Consider the following 18,619-nt stretch of genomic DNA (forward strand, 5'->3'; position numbering starts at 1 on the left):
AAATTAACATTTTATTACTTTTTCAGAACATGATAGGAATAGACATTAAAGGAAGTAAATACATTTTTGTACTCAGTTATGTATCATGATGTGTGCAAGTAAGAAACATTAGCACAATAATAAAGAAGTAATAGTTTTATAGGGACCTAAAAGATCCATATTTAGAGGTTTTTATTTTCTATATATTGTCTTCTTATGCCTCACTGGCTCACTGGGTTATATTTCCAAATAGTCAAATATCTAAAATCTTAACAGTCAAAGGTAAAAAAAAAAAAAAGTTAAAAATGAAACATATTTTGCCATTTTTTTATTGGTATCAAATACGTCAACTACACGTATATGAAGTTAGTTTTGTACCTACGGATATCACAGTGATTTGTGCATTCAAATATCTGTATGAGATATGCAAAAGACCTTAAAAACAACAACAAAATTATTAAGTTAATCTTTATTTCTGAGGTTTTTTTTCCTTTTTAATATCCGTCACAGTCTAATCACAGTAGGGTACAAAAGGCCCAAAATAATTTTCTTGCCTGCAACTAGTCCAAAGTCCAGTTAATGACAAATCCTGCATGATCAATGCAGTATGCCAGCCCAACAAAGTTAACCTTAATCTCACTCACACAATTAAGTCATCTTTATTGATGCTGTTGGCACAGAAATAAGGTCTGGTTTATGTTTAACACAGCAGGATCTATGAGACATAAGACATGCCAATGCATTCACTGAAGGGTCGTGATTACTGAGCGTAACACAGTTGAATCAGTTCTTCGTCATTTTATGTCCAGAGATTAGATTAGACTTTTCTCTTATTTAACCATCAGTCTAAAATATCTGAAAATCTTTATATAATCTTATGTATAAGAACAATGCAACATCATGGCTCTATAAATGAGTTTATGAAGACAAATCACACATATACAGGGCTTCTGGAGATGACCCTGCTTTTTGTACAGTTTGTAAAAGTGCAACAAAGTGCCACATCGCATCTGACATCCTGTAATACCCTGCTGAGATTTTGCTTTCTGGATGCTGAATTCAGCTTTCTCTAAAGATATTTCAACTCTTTGGATCCCCTCAAACATCACAAATGCATCATCACCAGAAATTATGTACCCATAATAACAATTTCAAGAGGCAGAGAAGTTGTCCTATAGCTTGCCTCTAATGTGGGGTTTCACTTTTTTTGAGCAGCAGAGAAATGTTTTCCTGATGTAGCCCCTGAGAATCTGATCTCTGAACCCGTAGATGAGTGGGCTAAGAAAGCGTGGAATCAGCATAAAACAGAAGTAATTAAAAAAGGCAATGTCCTGTGGTAACCAGTCCACATGAAGAACAATGAGAGTTTCAGTGATAGGGCTGGTGAAGGCCATCATGGACAGCAGCAGCTGAAAGCCATGCAGCAGCACAGTGTGCATGGCTTTGCTCACAGACGCTCCATCTTGTCTCAGATTCCTGGTCTCCAGCAAGATTCTCACGTATGTAAAGAGGATGATAACAGCCACTACTGCAAAGAACAGAATACTCATAGAAGCTTTGAATAATGTCTGGATTGGAGATGAGTTTACAACGTTAGCTTTGCAAGCCAAAGGGGTAGAGAAAACATCCACAGCAGGGTCATGTTCCCTAATGGCGTGGTCAATGAGAGGGGGGGTGCAGCTGATGAGCCCCAGAGAGAAAACAATAACCCAGATGCGGTCTGAGCGCCAGGCTGCCGGACGCTGTAAGGGGTAGAAGATGGCAACATAACGCTCCAGCGACATTGTGGCCAGGATTAAAGGTGTGTTTTGGAAAGTGGCGGTGGAAATGAACAGCAGAGGAACACAGTAGACCATCGCAAACTTCACCTGACCCATGACAAAGAGAAAGAGCAGTACAGAGGACAAGAGCTGGAGGGTGTCATTAATGAGCATGTAGGCAAACAAGATGTAACGAGAGGTGTCCAGGAACTGTCTGTGAGATGCAAAGATATGCAGCATGACACCAATGCAGCACAGGAAGACACAAAAGAAGGGGATGACCACACACACCTTGATGATGACAGAGAGGCTTTTGTGGGAGGTTGCATTACCTGGAAATTCAGTCAGGTTCTGCATTTTGTGATGCCTGTTTAAGACACAATAAATAAAGCTTCATGCAATCACTTTAAATACTCCATCAATGATACATGGTGACATTTTAAGTAGGATGAGATATAGAGCAGAATTAATAAGTTTATGTCATGAAAAACAGTAAAGGATATTAAAACCAAACTCTGCAAGAAAAAGCAGACTAACAAAAATATTTTTTGCACTGCAACTTAATACACATCAAACATTCATTATTAAAGTGTGCTTCTCTTACCTTTCCTCTTCATCAACCACAGGAAATGGCAAAGCCTTCTGTTCCTCTTATCATAAAATCTGTCTTCAATGAGCATCATCTGCGAGATGTTCCTCATCTTATCTGAATTGTTTGGCCCCACTCAGATTTGTTTGGCTCGGGCATCAATTCCCCCAGAGATACATTATACACATGCAATTATCACGAAGCATTATGTTTCTTACAAACAACAGGTGTCACTGGGGATATGTGATGGTTTGATATCTGATTCATGTCTGAAGTTATACTTGATTGTGTTGAAAACTTTAGGTTCATATGACATAGAAACAACTTGTTTTGATCAGTGGCAGCTATAGAATGAGTTCAGAGACTTTCTTGCATTGAACTCTGTCAAGTCAGCATTTGCAAATATGGAGAACTTCTTAAAGCAAAGAAATGAACCTAGAAATTCACACACTGTACAGCAACATGTTGAATGTAAAATGCATAATTTATATCTTTATACATTATAAAACAGCAAATAACTATTACCATTATACACAGCATTTTTGACCTTTTTCTACCAAGTAACACTACAACATACATGGTTGTCTGGTCACATTTTAATCATGAGTTGAATGTTTTCATTAATAACATCCACTGAAAAAAGGTCCAATCCAAGGTTTGACTTCTGTAACACTTTGTTTCCTTGTTTTAATCTCGCCATGATCCCTTTAAATATGAATTATTGCAGCAGCAGTATCATAGTGCTGTACGGGCCCATCCTGACAGATGAGGGGGAGGAGATGGGGATGAGGTGGAGGAATTGAAGAAACATGTCAAACTTTGATCTAATTGCAACGTTACATGTATTTCAAGGAGATATACAACCACAGGGCAGTTATTCAGGTTTCAGGTTAAACCATGATGGGATTAAAAATGAAACTAAATGTTCATAAACTTTCTGCCCAAACCTACTGCCATCCTATCCAACATGCTCTGTTATCTGCAGGGTGAAAGAAATCCTCAGTCTTTACCATGACCATGATGTCTTTATCATGCCTTCCCTCTCATTTACTACTGCAGCACATGTGGACACTGTGCAGCTGACTCTGTGCTGGTGAACATCTGTGAAATATGACACTGAAGTTAACACTGAAGTTACAGTTTTGAAGAATAAAATGTGTGTCCAGCACCCGACAGGAAACCTTCATTGGTTGCTATTAAATGTCCCTATAAGGTTTCCTTTTTCTGCTGATGCAGTCAAGTTTCCAAGTCACTGAACTGAACTGTTTTCCAGCTGGATTGGGATGCTCTCACATTGATTTTGGGCACATGGTTGATCCTGCTGATTGGACTATATCAAGTCACCTGGGTCAGATGTTCCAGCTGAGTCCTGTATCATGCAGTTTGGGAGCTGTAGAGCAAAGTGTTTTGGCAGTGTCCCTAAATGCTGTTAACTTTAGTGTGACTGTGAATGACAGAGTTTTAAACTGCAGATGTTCAGTCCTTTACTGAAGGAGCCTGAGTTCAAACTTTATTAGAAGAGTATATCTGACAAGTAAGCAGAAGTACAAAGATCCTTCAATAAGAAGCCAGAGTGTCAGAGCTCTGCTTTACTGAGTTTTTATGCATTTTAGAGTTTGATCAAAGTTATGATGTTTAAAACTCCCCAGACTGCAAAAGCAAAGTGATTTGATGCAACTGCACAATGTTTGGAACAAAGGAAAAAAAGTCTTCCTTCACTCATTAAAATAAAAAGACTGATCTGTGCACAATCAGGAATTTTAATTGAAACATTGTTCAAACAATAACTGAATTTTTATTTTAAAAATGGTTACTAACATAAGATAATCACATCACTCATTGGGGAATTGAATGAAAAGAAACCGATTTTATAGAAAGACTTCATGCATTCATATCCATTCTGCAGATCAGCAAGGCCTCAGAAAGCAGCAACATCAGGTGTTGAAAAACAAATCCAATGCAGAAGTGCAAAACATGCATTTCCTCAATTGTCCACTTGAGGCTGGCTGCAAAAGCCAAAGAATCCCCATTAGGTTCCATGTTAGAAAGCCCAACTTTAGACATGTTTCTGCTTCTGAAAACAGAGCTGAATTATTTTTGTAATGCATACTTTAAGATAATAGAAGAGCAAGGACTTACACAAGAATGAACTTAAATAGGGGCACGGCTAAGTTGACTGACAGGGGGGCGTGTTGTAGTTGTTTGCCACACAGGTAAACAAAAAAAAAACAAAAAAAAGCCAGCCTCAGCTCTGTCTCTTTGTTGAAAGCTACGTTGAGTTAACATTTCCAAAATTGTGACCGCCATCAGGGTTTCAAAACGCGTCCTCAGAAACCCATGTGTGACGTCACCGAGACTGCCTCCATGTTTTATGCAGCCTGTGGGTTTCAGCTGTTCATTAGCCAAGTCTGAAAAAGAGAAGCATGTTGAAAATGTAGTTGCAAAGTCCCAGTTCTAAACAAGGCTAATGCTGCTGCTTTACCTTGGTATTTAATAGAAGCAACATGTAGCACATACAGGAACACGATGAACAGCAGAAGGAAATAAACCAGATGTTACAATAAAGGTATCATAAATGTCTCTTGCACATCAGTTGTCTTATTATCATGAAGGCCAATCTCACACATTATCAACTCTGCTGTCTGTCAGATACAAGACAGTTTCATGTTTAGTCTGGGTTCAGGACTCTGCACTTCTGTCTGCTGTTTGGATGAATACACTGCATGGACCAGACAGAGAAACAGGGCCAGATGTTGTTGACAGTCAATGTAAAGATAAGTCCTGTATATTTGAGGACTGTAAATTTGACCTTGTGGACTGTTTTCTTTCCTCTAGAAGTATGCTTTCCTGCATGGGAATTAGTCTGGATTGAAGAACCAATCGATCAATCACTTGTCTTTTTATTGGGTCAAGTCACAACTTCTTGATATTACAATCAAGAGGATCTTAATATCAACCTAACAAACACAGTGGTGATTACAATTTATTAGTTAAGACATCTGTGGTCAATAACTTTAAAGACAGAGTTTGGAGAAAACCTTATGGGATCTCAAGTATTGTAAGGGTTTTGTCTTTGAACAATACCAGAGTTAACCTACATCCTGTTTATTGTTATGAATTTAAACCATGTTTGTAGGTACTGGAGGACAAAAAACACCTCGAAAACAAAACATGTGTCACACTTTTACAGTACCTTATGAAATCAGCGGCTTTATGTTGCGCCTGCATTGTTTTGAAGATCATGATGAAACCCACAAAGTGATGCGTCTGTGGTTCTGTGGGGACTTACTTACCTGCGCAGCAGTGTAGTAATGTGCTGCATGGAGTCTCAGGAGCAGATCTCTAATCTCCTGCTTAGTAACTAGCAGACTGGCTAATTATTAACATGAAGCTCCAGAGTCTCATCGTACAACCTGAAAGTTTCATGTGTTTGCCAAACAAGTTGACTCTGTTGAGCGCAGCTCCAGGGGGCTCATCCCCCTCTTTGCGTAACTCCTACGTCAGTAGACAGGACTGAGAGGGATCAGAGGAACAACAAGGCCAAAACAAACTATCTGTTGCAGATCACTGCAGGTGCCACCTGCAATACTTTTGGCAAGAATATGTTGGTGAAATATTAAAGGACATGAAAAAGGGACAAATGGAACTGAGAGAGTTTCAGTAAAACAATAAAGAGAAGCTGAAAGAAGCAGACCCATTTTGGCATTTTTATCTTATTTATACCATTTTTTCCTTCCTGATGATTCTGATGCCTGAAATTCACTGGTACAAATCCAATATTACCCCCAGAAAACTAGCTAGTATTCTAGTATACTGTTCAATATCATGTATTATTGCCAATATTTCATTCTGATTGGTCAAAACCCCATGACAACAGTAATTAACTCTCAAAAGTAAAAGCAGCACCAGACACAACATGATGATACACATCATGTCAAATCAGTCTGTTTAAAGGAGTTCTGCGCATTTCACCACTGCCTGTTGACACTGTGGCAAAAATGTCAGCATCAGTCTCAGGCTGCAGGTCTTGAGAGTCAGGGATCAATGACAGTTACCAGGCACAGATGTGAGTGCAGCAATCAGAGCCACTGGGCCCCAACAATCTCTGATGCAGTATCTCTTACATAAATGGCATTACTGACACAGAATAACGTTTGCATTCATTTAAAAAGCATAAGTGACTTCATCTTGTAGGAAATCATCATACCTGGTGAAAGGCTTTTCTGTGTCTGCATTAGAGTGTCACTAAGAGAAGCTGGTCCATAAGTAACATAACCATAAGTAACTGTGAAAAATTAACAGTAAAGGAATCCGTTCGTAAAAACGAGGCACACTGAGAAACATTCTTAGCTCGCAGCTCTTCAGATGTGCTGCAGAGGTGTCAGAGAAACACCAATTGTTGTATGTGAATCTATTTTCCTCCACAAAGTCTGTCTTGAGCTCCATTTTCTACTAACACAGCTTATTGTCTTACCCATCATAGGGGATAATGTATGGTGAACAGATGGTTGTGAAAATTTTAATCCTGACAAGGTGAACAGGTGTCATGACATGAGTAAAAACACAAAATTGATGACCCAATAGCAGACCAACAAAAATACTTTATACAGTAATAACTGAAGTTCAAAAGCAAACAGAAAGTCTTACTAAAAATGTCCATGAAATCAATCCAAAAAAATTCCAACAGAAGATCACAGAATCACAAGAATAACCTCAGCTAGAATGAGAGATGAAGATGACTCTATGAACCAACAAAGAGAGGTGAACACAGGGAAACTAAATACACACAGCGCAATCAACGACAGGTGTGACAACGAGACACAGGTGAAACTAATTGGAGGCAATCAAATTGGAGGGAAAACACAGGAAGTACAACTGAACTGGAAAACAGGAAGCATGAGACATTAAAGGAGTGAAAGAAACACGGGTGCTGGCTCACAAAACAGTGCAAGAAACCACAACTGAAAAAAAAAAGAACAGAACAAATGACTGTAAAAGACAAGAACATAAGACAACACAAAAAACACAAGGTAAGAATTACAAAATAAAACAGGAAGTGAGCACATACAAAGTCCTTCGCTGCTCTTTGACAGCAGCCATACTTTCTGTCAGGAGTGGTGCAGAAAAAGTGATCTCCAATAAAACAAGTTGATATTTTTGTTGGGAACATGAATAATGGTGTTGAATCATTGCATATACAGGTGTACTCACTCACACTAAGACTGCATTAATGCTGCATTGGAGGCATTTCTGTTACTGTTCTGTATCAGCAGGAGTCTGGAAATTCCATTACATGTGTTTTCTTTGTCAACGTGGAGGATTTTGTCCAGGATATATATGACTCATCTTCACCTACATTAAACACATATGGTTTGCATCTTCAGCTCTTCATGTAGAATGAAGCTGAAATGCTGTTTGCATAGAGACAGAGATAAATACTTTTATAGCCAGTTTCCTGTCATTTAATTATGGGAATAAATAAAGAGAAGTTATCATCAGTTATCTTTTTATTTACACTATCTTATTATGCATTTATTTGGGTTTTTGAAACATGAATCTAAACTTCTCAGAACAAGTCTTATTTTCTCTTAAAGATAATTGTGTCCTTAACTGCATCTGACCCTCTTTCTGGTGCCCACTCAGACATGCGCACAATAAAGCACGGCACGGCAGAGTGAGAGGCCCGGACGTAATATGTGTCCCTTTGGCCCTGCTCAGATAAAGCCAAATACGCACATTTGCAGGCAGAGTCAACAGATCAATGCCTTTTACGTAATGACATGGATCTGGGGCCTTATAAATACGAACAGGAACGTCAGTCAGACATCATCATCGAGCAGACTGAAAGATTCCAAGCAGCAAACAACAGGAACATTTCCTCTGCTTTAAGAAGACAAGACAAAAGTGACTGGACAGCAGCTTTATTTAAATTGCAGATCAAACTCAACTATCAGAGATACTTCTATCATATAGAGCACAGTCTCAGTGCACAACTAATCTGCAAAATGCAAGCCGTTCGTCAGTGTTCAGTGTGTACCAGCAGAGCTGCTGGGGGACTTCTGAGAAACCAGACAGACTTTTCATTTCTGCGGACCAACAAGAATGTGGTCAGAAGAGGAGCGACCTGTGTCCGGTTCCTCAGGTATGTTGAAGATGCTAAATGAAGGATTCTAGGTTGAATTGATTTCTTAGGCATCACCTGAAGATTATAACTCACAGATCTTTAAACATTGAGCTTAAATATGATTTATCATGGTCATACTAACCTGTACTGCCTCTGATTTTCTGCAGCATTTCTGAGAGTGGCCAGTTCAAGTCTGGAGTCCAGAAGAAGGAGGAAAAGACAAATACTGCACCCATGAGCCTTACATCTACAAGCTCTGCTCGTGGACTTAACGCTTTCCCTTTCACACAGGTATGTCAATCTCCTACCAGACACTTTTGTGTTATTTAATAAAAGTAAATCCTTTCTTATTCTATTTAGTTGAGAAATTAAAGAGATAAAGTTTAAATAAATATATTTTCCCCTTGTTTATAGCATGTGGAGAACCTCTCCCAGGACTCCCTGATCAGAAGAGCGGCCTCAGTGGTGACAGACGGTTCCAGTATCTTCCTCTCACAGACCACCTTGGCTCTCATCGATGCCCTCACAGACTACTCAAAGGTACCTTCTTCTGCTTAGACTATCATCATCCATGCTTTATGAGCAGAATGTCAGACTGCACAGAAAACTACTGTAACACTATAACTGTGAAATGATTACCTTACACCGTCCCTGACTGCATGTCGTCTCTCTGTTTGCTAACAGGCTGTGCACACACGTGTTGCTTTCCAAAGACGCTACTTAGCCACGCTGGGAAAACTGACCGCTGCAGAGGAGGATTCACTCCTGGAGGTGATCAGTGTCCAACGTGCAGAGGTAGGTTTTCTTCTTTGAAGTAAAGATACACAGAAATGTATTCTAGCATTGTGCTTTTGCAGTTAATATCAGCTCTAAATTTGCAAACTAAAAAAAAAACCTTTTATTTATTCTGTCTCATGTTTGTTTTTACAGGCAAGTGAGAGGCTGGAGGACTGCAAGCGCTTTGAGTCAACCTGGATCAATGCAGTTAACTTGTGCAAAATGGCAACTGAGGCAGCACATTCCACAGGTAATTTTGAGTTTGTATGAATTAATCTGTATTTTTGAAGCTTGATGCAGTGCTGAAATGGCGTTATATTTGTAATAATGGAATAAAAAAGGAAAGTGTGCAGATCAGGTGTTCTTATAAAAACATAATTCAAAAGGAAATGGATTTATTTGACAGAATGGCCTTCTAAAGGTCCACATTTGAATTTAACTTGGTGTTATTTGAATCATCAAACTTTATTTAACAAAACGCCTGTTTGCATGTGTCTCCAGGAGCTGAACACGCGTCCATCTCAGTGAGGACAAACATGCAGGTGGCCCAGTCCCAGGTGGAGGAGGCTCGTAAACTGTCAGCGGATGCAGACAAGAAGCTGGCCGAGACTAAGGTGGAGGAGATCCAAAGAATGGCCGAGTATGCTTCCTTTAGATGGGAGAATGAGGAGCACGAGGTGCACGAGGCTTATCTCCGAGAGGACTAAGGCACACAGACAGAGATATGAGAATGCAGAGCTAACAAGTTCTTTAAAGAGCCTGTAAGATTGTGAACCCTAAAATAATATTTAAAGAGGGAATCTACTAAATATGAGTATTTGTAATCCTCTAAAGTTTCAGTATTATTTATGACTATTTATTTGATTGTTGGATTTCAGCTGCTTTGGAGTTGCTGGACAATTATTAGAGGATCTCTTGTTTTTGGCAGTGAGATTTATCCAACATTGTATCACAGTGTTGTTTATTGTATGAGTTTTTGTGACAATAAAACGTATTTAAGGAAAACCTCCTGTTTGCATCATTATTTATTATTAATTTTCCCAAAATAGAAGAAGATAATATGGTTCATATTGGATGTAATGTGCAATAGGTGTTGATGTGTTCCTGTTCAGTGTTGTGATGGCAGCATGACCTAATCACCATTAAGCATAATTCAAGAACAGCTGTTTTTATTCTTGGTCTGCTTGGATAGATACATGCAGCTCCCGCATACATAACAACGAGGAGGTAGGAAGCAGTACTTATTCAGGTAAATGTTTTCAAAGGACTCAAGCTCACCTCTGTGAGAATAATGAAGATTTGTTTAAGTGTAACTTAATGGAGTTTCTCAAACAAAATCAAAAGGCTCCAAAAGACTGATGAGACAGTCTTATCCTGATCTCTGACTTCAGCTTCGGGTACAGGGGCTACAGTCCTCGTCCTTGTCCCAGTGGCTGCTAGTTTGACTCTCAGCCACAGCCTTTTGCTGCTTGTCATGCCACTCACTTCTCCCAAACATTTCCTGACTCTACAACATTTCTATCAAATATTGTCTTAATTTCCCAAAAATAACAGATTGTGCAGACTTTTTCTTGTACAGCTGAACTTATACTTCTGAATCATCTTAAAGCCAACACAGTCATAACTAGCACAGATATAAGATAAAAAAATCTGCTGCTCTGATCTGACTATAAAAGCTTTTATCAAGCAACCTAGAGCTTACATGTTACCCACATAAATGCAAACGGAAGCCAAACTGTGCCAAAACTGTGATGCAAATCAAATATATGAGCTGAGATTTTTGTGCCATGTAAATAATCATATGGTAAACACATAAAGATGTTCTCCAGAGAAAGCTCCATCATAATGTTTTGTCTCTGGCTCAAGAAAACAATGAGAAACAAAAGAATAGAAAAACCCTTTCCCTTCAGACAAGGTGTGTGTGCTGGACTTAGTGTGGGCCAGGCACAGTGATTATGTGGACTCCCTCCTGTTAGCCTGATCCCTAACTGATCAGATAGAAACCAGTGTATAATTATAATAGTCTAGTATATTGAAAGGCCAGCATTTACCTACTGATTTGAACAAACATTTTATTGCAGTTCTTCTATACTGTCATAGCAGGTGTTCTTCAAGATTCAATTTTGTCATTGTTTCTGAATTAAGACTGAAGAAGAGCCCATTCCTGTGATTGAATCAACAGGGCAACAACACAACCATTAAAGGGGACATATCACGCTTTTTTCATCAATATATATTGGTCTAAGAGGTCCCCAAAACATGTCTTTAAAGTTTATGCTCACACACACAAAAAAACACTTTGAAATCAGATTTTGGCATGCCTGAAAAGTCCTCTTCTTCATTCCTCATCAGAACACTCTGTTTTCTCTCTGACCACGCCCCCTCCGGAAGTGGATGTGCCTCGGCTCTCCAGCACGTTGATCTAATGTTTACATGTTGGCTGAATATACACGGCTGCTCAGAGATCGCGTTACTTCAACCCTCTGAATCTGATCCTGACGGAGAGGCGCCTGTAGCAGGACCTTTCTGAACGATTGGTCATAGATTTAGTGTTTCTTGTTGTTTTATTTATCAGTATGTAGACGTGTGTCTTGGTACACAGCTACGAACATGTAGCTATGTGGCTATGCTAACTAGCGCTAGCACTTATCCATGATAAATAAAAATCATCCACTAGATCTTCAAATCTGCAGACGTGGGGAGTAAAACCGACCTCTGCCAGAAAGGCAGCAGGACCTTTTATGAAGGATTGGTCACAGATTCTGTGTTTCTTGTTGTTTTATTTGTCAGTATGTAGACGTGTGTCTTGGTACACAGCTACAGCTACAGCTACAGCTATGAACATGTAGCTATGTGGCTATGCCAATTAGCGCTAGCACTTATCCATGATAAATAAAAATCATCCACTAGATCCTCAAATCTGCAGACGTGGGGAGTAAAACCGACCTCTGCCAGAAAGGCAGCGGGACCTTTCTGAAGGATTGGTCACAGATTTAGTGTTTCTTGTTGTTTTATTTGTCAGTATGTCGACGTGTGTCTTGGTACACAGCTACAGCTAGGACATGTAGCTATGTAGCTATGCTAACTAGCGCTAGCACTTATCCATGATAAATAAAAATCATCCATTAGATCTTCAAATCTGCAGACGTGGGGAGTAAAACCGACCTTTGTGTTTATTAAGACAGCCTACAACTAGCATGCCTCCCTCCTAAGCTCCTTGTTAGCACCTAGCACACATTTGTGCAGTTAATGAAAAACGGGGGAGGGATTCAGTATCATTTTATACAGTCTATGGGCTGAACAAGCTCCGAGCTCTGACTTCGTGACAGACCGGATATTGTTGTTACGTAACAAAAACACGGAAGTCTGAAACGGCTCGTTTCACACACATTTACAGAAAGGTGTAGAAATCAAAACAGAGGCAGAATGGATTTTTTTCATTCTCGGGGGGTTTGTAGACATGCCAGGGACACATATTTCAGGTAAAGAACCATTAGAAAGTCAATTTTGCATGATATGTCACCTTTAAATGTTAATTCAGCAACAAAAACACTCAAAAACTTAACATTTACACCATTCACAGTTTATATCACAAGATATAAAGGGGTCATTCACTGTTTACATGCTGCAAGAATCTAAAACTGATGTTACATTTGACTAAAGGTGGAGGGCTGAAAAAAAGAGTACAGTCATCAACAATGAGCCATGATGTTTGAAATGTTACTTTAACAGCAGTCAGTTAAAATAAGACACTGAGTATAACTAAGTAAAAGTGATTCAGCCCTGATGCCATAAACAGGAGGACTCAGTTATCTTAAAGTAACACAAAACATTATTACATTTGAGTACCTGATATTAATTCACAACTATAAAGGGTGCACAACATCTGATGAGACAGAGCAGCAGCTGAACAGCATAAAGAATTACTTTCCAGTTTCTTCTTTTCTTCCTTGTGCAGCTTTGCCATCTTTAAGCACTCCTTTTTGAAAAACATCATGAGCTGGATTTATAAACCATTAGCTGGTGATTTTTTATACAAGCCACAGAAAAAGTTGCATTTCAGAGCATGGAAAAACATTTCATCCCGGAGGCCATAGATTAGAGGACTCAGACATCTTGGAGCGAGAAAAAAAATGACATAGTTAAAAAACCTGACATTTAGAAATGACTTGAAATGAATTTGAAGGACATTAGCTTCTATGAACGGAAACCACAGCTGGATGAGACAGAGCAACAACTGGAAAGCGTGAAGAGCTACAGTTCTGAGTCCTTTCCCTGTTGACTTTTTGCTCTCTCCTGATGCAGCTTTTGCCACTCTCATTATCTTAATGTAGGAGAACACAATGATGATGCACATAATCAAGAAATAAAACTGATACAACCCTGAACGAACATAGTCATGCCAACTATACACAAGGACTACTGATACAACACACACTTTGTACTGAAAGTAAAAGCTGAGTGGGGCGAACGCAAAGATGAGAGAGAGAAAAATGATGCAGGGAACAATGCTTAGGCCGTTAATGATGAGGATGCAGCGCATAGTGCTGCGTGTGGAGCACAGCTCTGCATGGTGCAGGGGCATGCAAATGGCTACATAGCGCTCCAAGGTCATTGTTGTCAAAGTAACTGGTGTGAGAATTACATAATGAAGTACCACAGAGCAGATGATGATACAAAACCTTATTTCCATTGTTAGTCCTAAATATTGCAAGAGGAGCAGGATATCAGAGATGATTAACAACACACTATCTGACAGAAGAGTAACAGCAAATAAAATGTAGCGTGCAGTTGTGTTAAAGCACTCCTTCTGGAAAAAGGTTATAATGAGTGAAATGTTGATGGAAAGAAAAATCAGCACCAGGGGCTGCACAACACTAACTAAATTGGTAGTCATAATCCTCACCAAAAGCGCAGCACTGACTGATGAGTTATTACCAGCCATCACTTTTCATAGCAAGTAGTCGATGAGTTGCTTAAAAATCTTAAACTGTGTTAATCAAGCCTGTGCCGAAAGAAAAATTAGAATTAGAAAGACGAAAGTTAACCTTGAGTCTCTTCCTGATTCTAAGATGAAGATTTACATACAGCAATTTAACAAAAAATTACTGCAGTGACATAGCACTGTGGTTCATGATTCCAAGCACTGACGATCCTCCTGGAAGTTGTCGGAGCAAGTGTTGTGCATGATGACTTCGTATGAGTGACGAGGATAGAGGCAAAATCACAGCAAATGTATCCTTTCGCAAAGCTGTACAGTTGTTGCTACTCACTGTTTGTCCGCCTCAGTGGCCCTCCCTTTCCAGGTTGTGGGCTGAAGTAAACAAGCCAACATGACCTCATTGTTACCTCACTAATAAACCCCTTAGGACACTTTGAGTTATCGCTTTTTTGGCTGACTTTGGTTGGAAATAGTCATCAAACAGCATTAAGAAACATTTACCATCTCTGGATTTCTTCTCACAGACTGTTAGTCTAAAAAGATGATTAGATATGATTTTTTTAAATGGCAATTGCTGTTATCAGCTAACCCATAGGCCCATAAACCTTTGGATCATTGAAGTTATTGGGCTTTATTTTAAGGCACAATGGATTTTTTTTAACCAAATTTCACTGTAATTAATGAACTGTTGAGGTATGTCACTAAAGGCCAGATTGTGGCCCGAGATTAAAGATGTATCTGTTGAACATTGGTATCGGCCAATTTCTGCACTATAGACTAACAGGCAAATAACGCGCCATTTACCAATTGTCAGAAGTCGATATTTATACTGTGTCTTAAAGCATCTCACCTTTATCCATGTTACATCAGATACCGTCTGTCATCGGTCCTGGTAGAGCGCCATCTTTCAACAATTCCTGTCCCTGACCCAGCCGACACCAGTTACTCACTCGAAGGACTTGCCAACACAAGTTCCTCGTATGGAGGCCCTGCCAATATCGGCTCAATAGGCTGCACCCATAGGGGGACCCTACAGTAGTAGCTGTGTCAAGAATGGCGATCCCAGCGCCTGCTCTTCAGTCAGCTCCAAGTGCCTGCACCGCAAATGGCAACACTAGTGCCTGCGCAAAAAGTGTACACCATGCCCACACCCAGAAAGGCTACTCCAGTGCCCGCTCCTAGAAACACAACCCTGTTGCTAGACCCAGAATGGTGATCCAGGGGCCTGCTCTTCAGGTGGCTCCTAGGCCAATACCTGCCCCGGCTCAATGGTCAGCTAACCGGGCTAAAACCAGCCCCAGCTCCAGAACGCTGTCAGCCATTAGTTCCTGTACCTCCCTCAGAGGCCCTGCTGACACCAGTTTCTCACTTGGAGGGCCTTCCAAAATCATTTTCTGCACCTGTAGCCAGAATGGCAACACCAGTGCCCATGTCCAGAAGTTGACCCCAGTACCTGCATCTATAAAGGCGACCCCAGTGCCTGCTACAGAATTAGCTCCCAGGCTGACACAGTCGGTGCATCTCCATATATATTTTACCTTGAGCCTTGCAGAGTTTGAACCACAGACTGTCTGACTGTGTATTACAGACTGTCTGTGTCATCCAGACCCAGGGCTTTAGCTCTTGTATAACAGGTTGGAACAGCCCTCCTGCACCTGACTCAGACAGTCCTTTGAACTGAATGCTTCCATGGTCTCCAACTGAGAAAGGTGTTGCTCCTCTCAACCACAACATTTGAGGTTAGCAAGGGACCACCAGAACCGGCTGAGTCTCCCAGATTCTCTGCAGCAGGGCTTAAAGAAGATTCAATTGAAGGAACTCACACAACAAGCCTTAAAGCCACATTGGTGTGCTACAACAAGGTAAGGAAGGAGTTGGAGGTGAACAATGGTCTTCCGCGTTGTATGTCCAAAATTGTAGACTCATAAGCTTGTCTGCATCATTCGGTATAGTTCCTATCATTTTAAGCATATTTAACAAATCACTGAGTTCTGTTAGGTCAGCACACATAAATCAATGGTGAACACACCAGGCACTGATTTCTACATGTGTTGATGGTATTAAGTTAAACACATTTTCTATATATTTAAAGTATTTGACTTCAACAAAACTCAACACCACTTTGATGACTTTCTTGAGTGCACATCAAACATTTTTAAGACCATAAATCTTATTTTGGACACAACTAAGAAACTCATATTATACTGTAGATTTATGTCAAGTTTGATCAACAATGATGAAATGTTTACCGACTACAGACCCCCAGAGGATCAGTCTTTACATAATTAATGATTCCATTAATGAACAGTTTAAATTGGTTTCACTGGAGTTTGTTATACCACACAGGGGTACTGATAATGGACTTGTTATTGACATGGTTACCTCAAAGTTGCATAAGCCAAAACATTGGACTAAGTGATAGTTGCTCACCATGACTGATATGTAACATGTAACTTTTAGAAACGTGTCTCTGCAAGCAGCACACTGTCAGCAGCTTGTAAATGACAGATTTTACTCGGTAATTAGTTGATGCCTTTAGTTTTAAAAAGAGGTATCCAACAGGTTCATATTGATGTGATGGTTCGCTGTAAGCTTACACTCTGCCATTTGGATTTCATCAAATGATTCTTAAACCTTTGAGTCCTCGAACTTTCATTTGATGTCATCATTTAAGGTCAAAATGCATTCCAGCTCAATTTTAACCTTTTATCTTATCCGAAGGAACTGAAATATGTCAGGACATATGGTGAATATGAAAATTAACATTAACATACTTTTTACAGTGTAAATACCTAATACAAATACATTTCTGTTAGCTAACTTTTTATTTTGTTTTTAACTGTTGGGTTAAAAAACTTCAATCAGAACCAACATTAACAGTGATAGTTTAAATAATTAATGAACTCATTAAGCATCACCTTTAATGAGTTACACTGGAGTTTATGTCAGAGGAGGATTGTGAGGAACAGCTTGTTTTGACTTTAAATACACTTAGGAAAACAAACCCTGACTGCGGAGAGCAATCATCACGCTAATTTTCCCTCATGATAACTCTGTGTCAGCTTGGCCAGTAAATGAGAACAGACATCACAAACAAATCAAACTTTGGGGGGAAAACAAACTAAGAGATGATGTAAAAGTTTTTCTAAGACTTTTACAATTTGTCACAATTTAAAAAATATTGGAACAATGCATTCTTATCATTATTATTATCTTCATGAACAAGCTTTTATTGTTATGATTGGGGTTAGGGTTAAGGTTGTGATGAGGGTTAAGGTTAGGATTAGGGTTGGGTTAGGGTTAGGGTTAGGGTTAGGGTTGGGTTTAGGATTAGGGTTAGGGTTAGAGTTATGATTAGGGTTAGAACCGGAACTAAACTTAAGCAAACAGAACCAGAACTAACCTCATGCAAACAGAAACAGAACCAAACTCAAGAAAACAGAACCAGAACCAAATTCAAACAAACAGAACCAGATCCAATTCCAAGCAAACAGAACCAACTCAAGAAAACAGAACCAGAACCAAACTCAAGCAAACAGAACCAGAACCGAACCAGAACCAAACTCAAGCAAACAGAACCAGAACCAGATCCAAACTTAAGCAAGCAGAACCAGAACCAAGTCAAGCAAACAGAACCAGATCCAAACTCAAGCAAACCTAACCAGAACCGGAACCAAACTCATGCAAACAGAACCGGAACCAAACTTGAGCAAACCGAACCAGAACCGAACCAAACTCAACCAAACAGATCCAGAACCAGAACCAAACTTAAGCAAACTGAACCAGAACCAACTCAAATAAACAGAAAAAATAACAAAACTCTAGCAAACAGAACCAGAACCAAACTGGAGCAAACATTATTAATGTCCTCAGGTTGGCATTGAGAAAAATCAGATGCCTCAGCTTGGATGGGCTGATCCGAATTCTCCTCTCAGTGAGAATTTGCCCTGTCTTTGAGAAGAACCCTAACCCTCAGAAGGAACAGATGAAGCCACGATACACAGCCTCCCCTCCATCACCTGTATCCTGTATCCTCACATGTGATTGACCGCATGGCCGCCATGCTGACCAATCAAAACAAAGTTCTGCTGTGAGCAGAGCAGGGGCTGAGCACTGAGAGAGCTAAGCAGCGAAAGGAAAAAACTGGGAGCCGGCTCTCTCCCGATGCGAGCCGGCTCTTCTGATTCACTATAAAGCATCGGCTCTCAGAGCCGCAGCTTTTGATCACATCAGTAATGTGCTTAACCTGTTACAATTATGAGGGGGTCCTTGGACAATTTTCTCACCTGTAGGGGATCCCTGGCTCCAAACAGTTTGAGAACCCCTGGGTTAAAGGATGATTTTAGGAGCCACTATCATTGTCTCACATTAATCATGTATGAGCATATAAGCACATGGTTGTATTGCTTTATTCACCACCAGAGGGAGACATAACAGTTTGTAATCGA

The 18,619-nt window shown here is 39.8% G+C and overlaps 3 protein-coding genes and 1 long non-coding RNA gene across 5 annotated transcripts; 1 reads left to right on the top strand and 3 right to left on the bottom strand.

Annotated features, from left to right (window-relative positions):
• Positions 1–556: 556 nt before the first annotated feature.
• On the bottom strand, positions 557–2,411 carry or129-1 (odorant receptor, family H, subfamily 129, member 1). Its single transcript, XM_034701711.1, has 2 exons — positions 2,344–2,411; positions 557–2,106 (listed from the first exon to the last, which is right to left on the bottom strand). The coding sequence occupies exon 2, from the start codon at positions 2,094–2,096 to the stop codon at positions 1,152–1,154; it is 945 nt and encodes a 314-aa protein (XP_034557602.1). The 5' UTR covers positions 2,097–2,106; positions 2,344–2,411; the 3' UTR covers positions 557–1,151.
• A 1,661-nt stretch (positions 2,412–4,072) lies between these two features.
• On the bottom strand, positions 4,073–18,607 carry LOC117825742. 2 transcript variants are annotated; one of them, XR_004633891.1, is made up of 2 exons: positions 18,458–18,607; positions 4,073–4,736 (listed from the first exon to the last, which is right to left on the bottom strand). It is a non-coding gene; the product is annotated as an uncharacterized LOC117825742 (long non-coding RNA). The 2 variants fall into 2 exon arrangements; XR_004633890.1 differs by lacking the exon at positions 18,458–18,607 and adding an exon at positions 6,976–7,118.
• Positions 8,091–10,206, top strand: LOC117825739 (diablo homolog, mitochondrial-like). Its single transcript, XM_034701668.1, has 6 exons — positions 8,091–8,470; positions 8,620–8,743; positions 8,867–8,992; positions 9,137–9,247; positions 9,383–9,479; positions 9,731–10,206. The coding sequence occupies exons 1-6, from the start codon at positions 8,109–8,111 to the stop codon at positions 9,934–9,936; spliced, it is 1,026 nt and encodes a 341-aa protein (XP_034557559.1). The 5' UTR covers positions 8,091–8,108; the 3' UTR covers positions 9,937–10,206.
• LOC117825740 (odorant receptor 131-2-like) lies at positions 12,809–16,147 on the bottom strand. Its single transcript, XM_034701670.1, has one exon. The coding sequence runs from the start codon at positions 14,172–14,174 to the stop codon at positions 13,236–13,238; it is 939 nt and encodes a 312-aa protein (XP_034557561.1). The 5' UTR covers positions 14,175–16,147; the 3' UTR covers positions 12,809–13,235.
• Positions 18,608–18,619: the final 12 nt, after the last annotated feature.

Source organism: Notolabrus celidotus, chromosome 14, assembly GCF_009762535.1.
Source record: "Notolabrus celidotus isolate fNotCel1 chromosome 14, fNotCel1.pri, whole genome shotgun sequence".
NCBI lineage: Eukaryota > Metazoa > Chordata > Actinopteri > Labriformes > Labridae > Notolabrus > Notolabrus celidotus.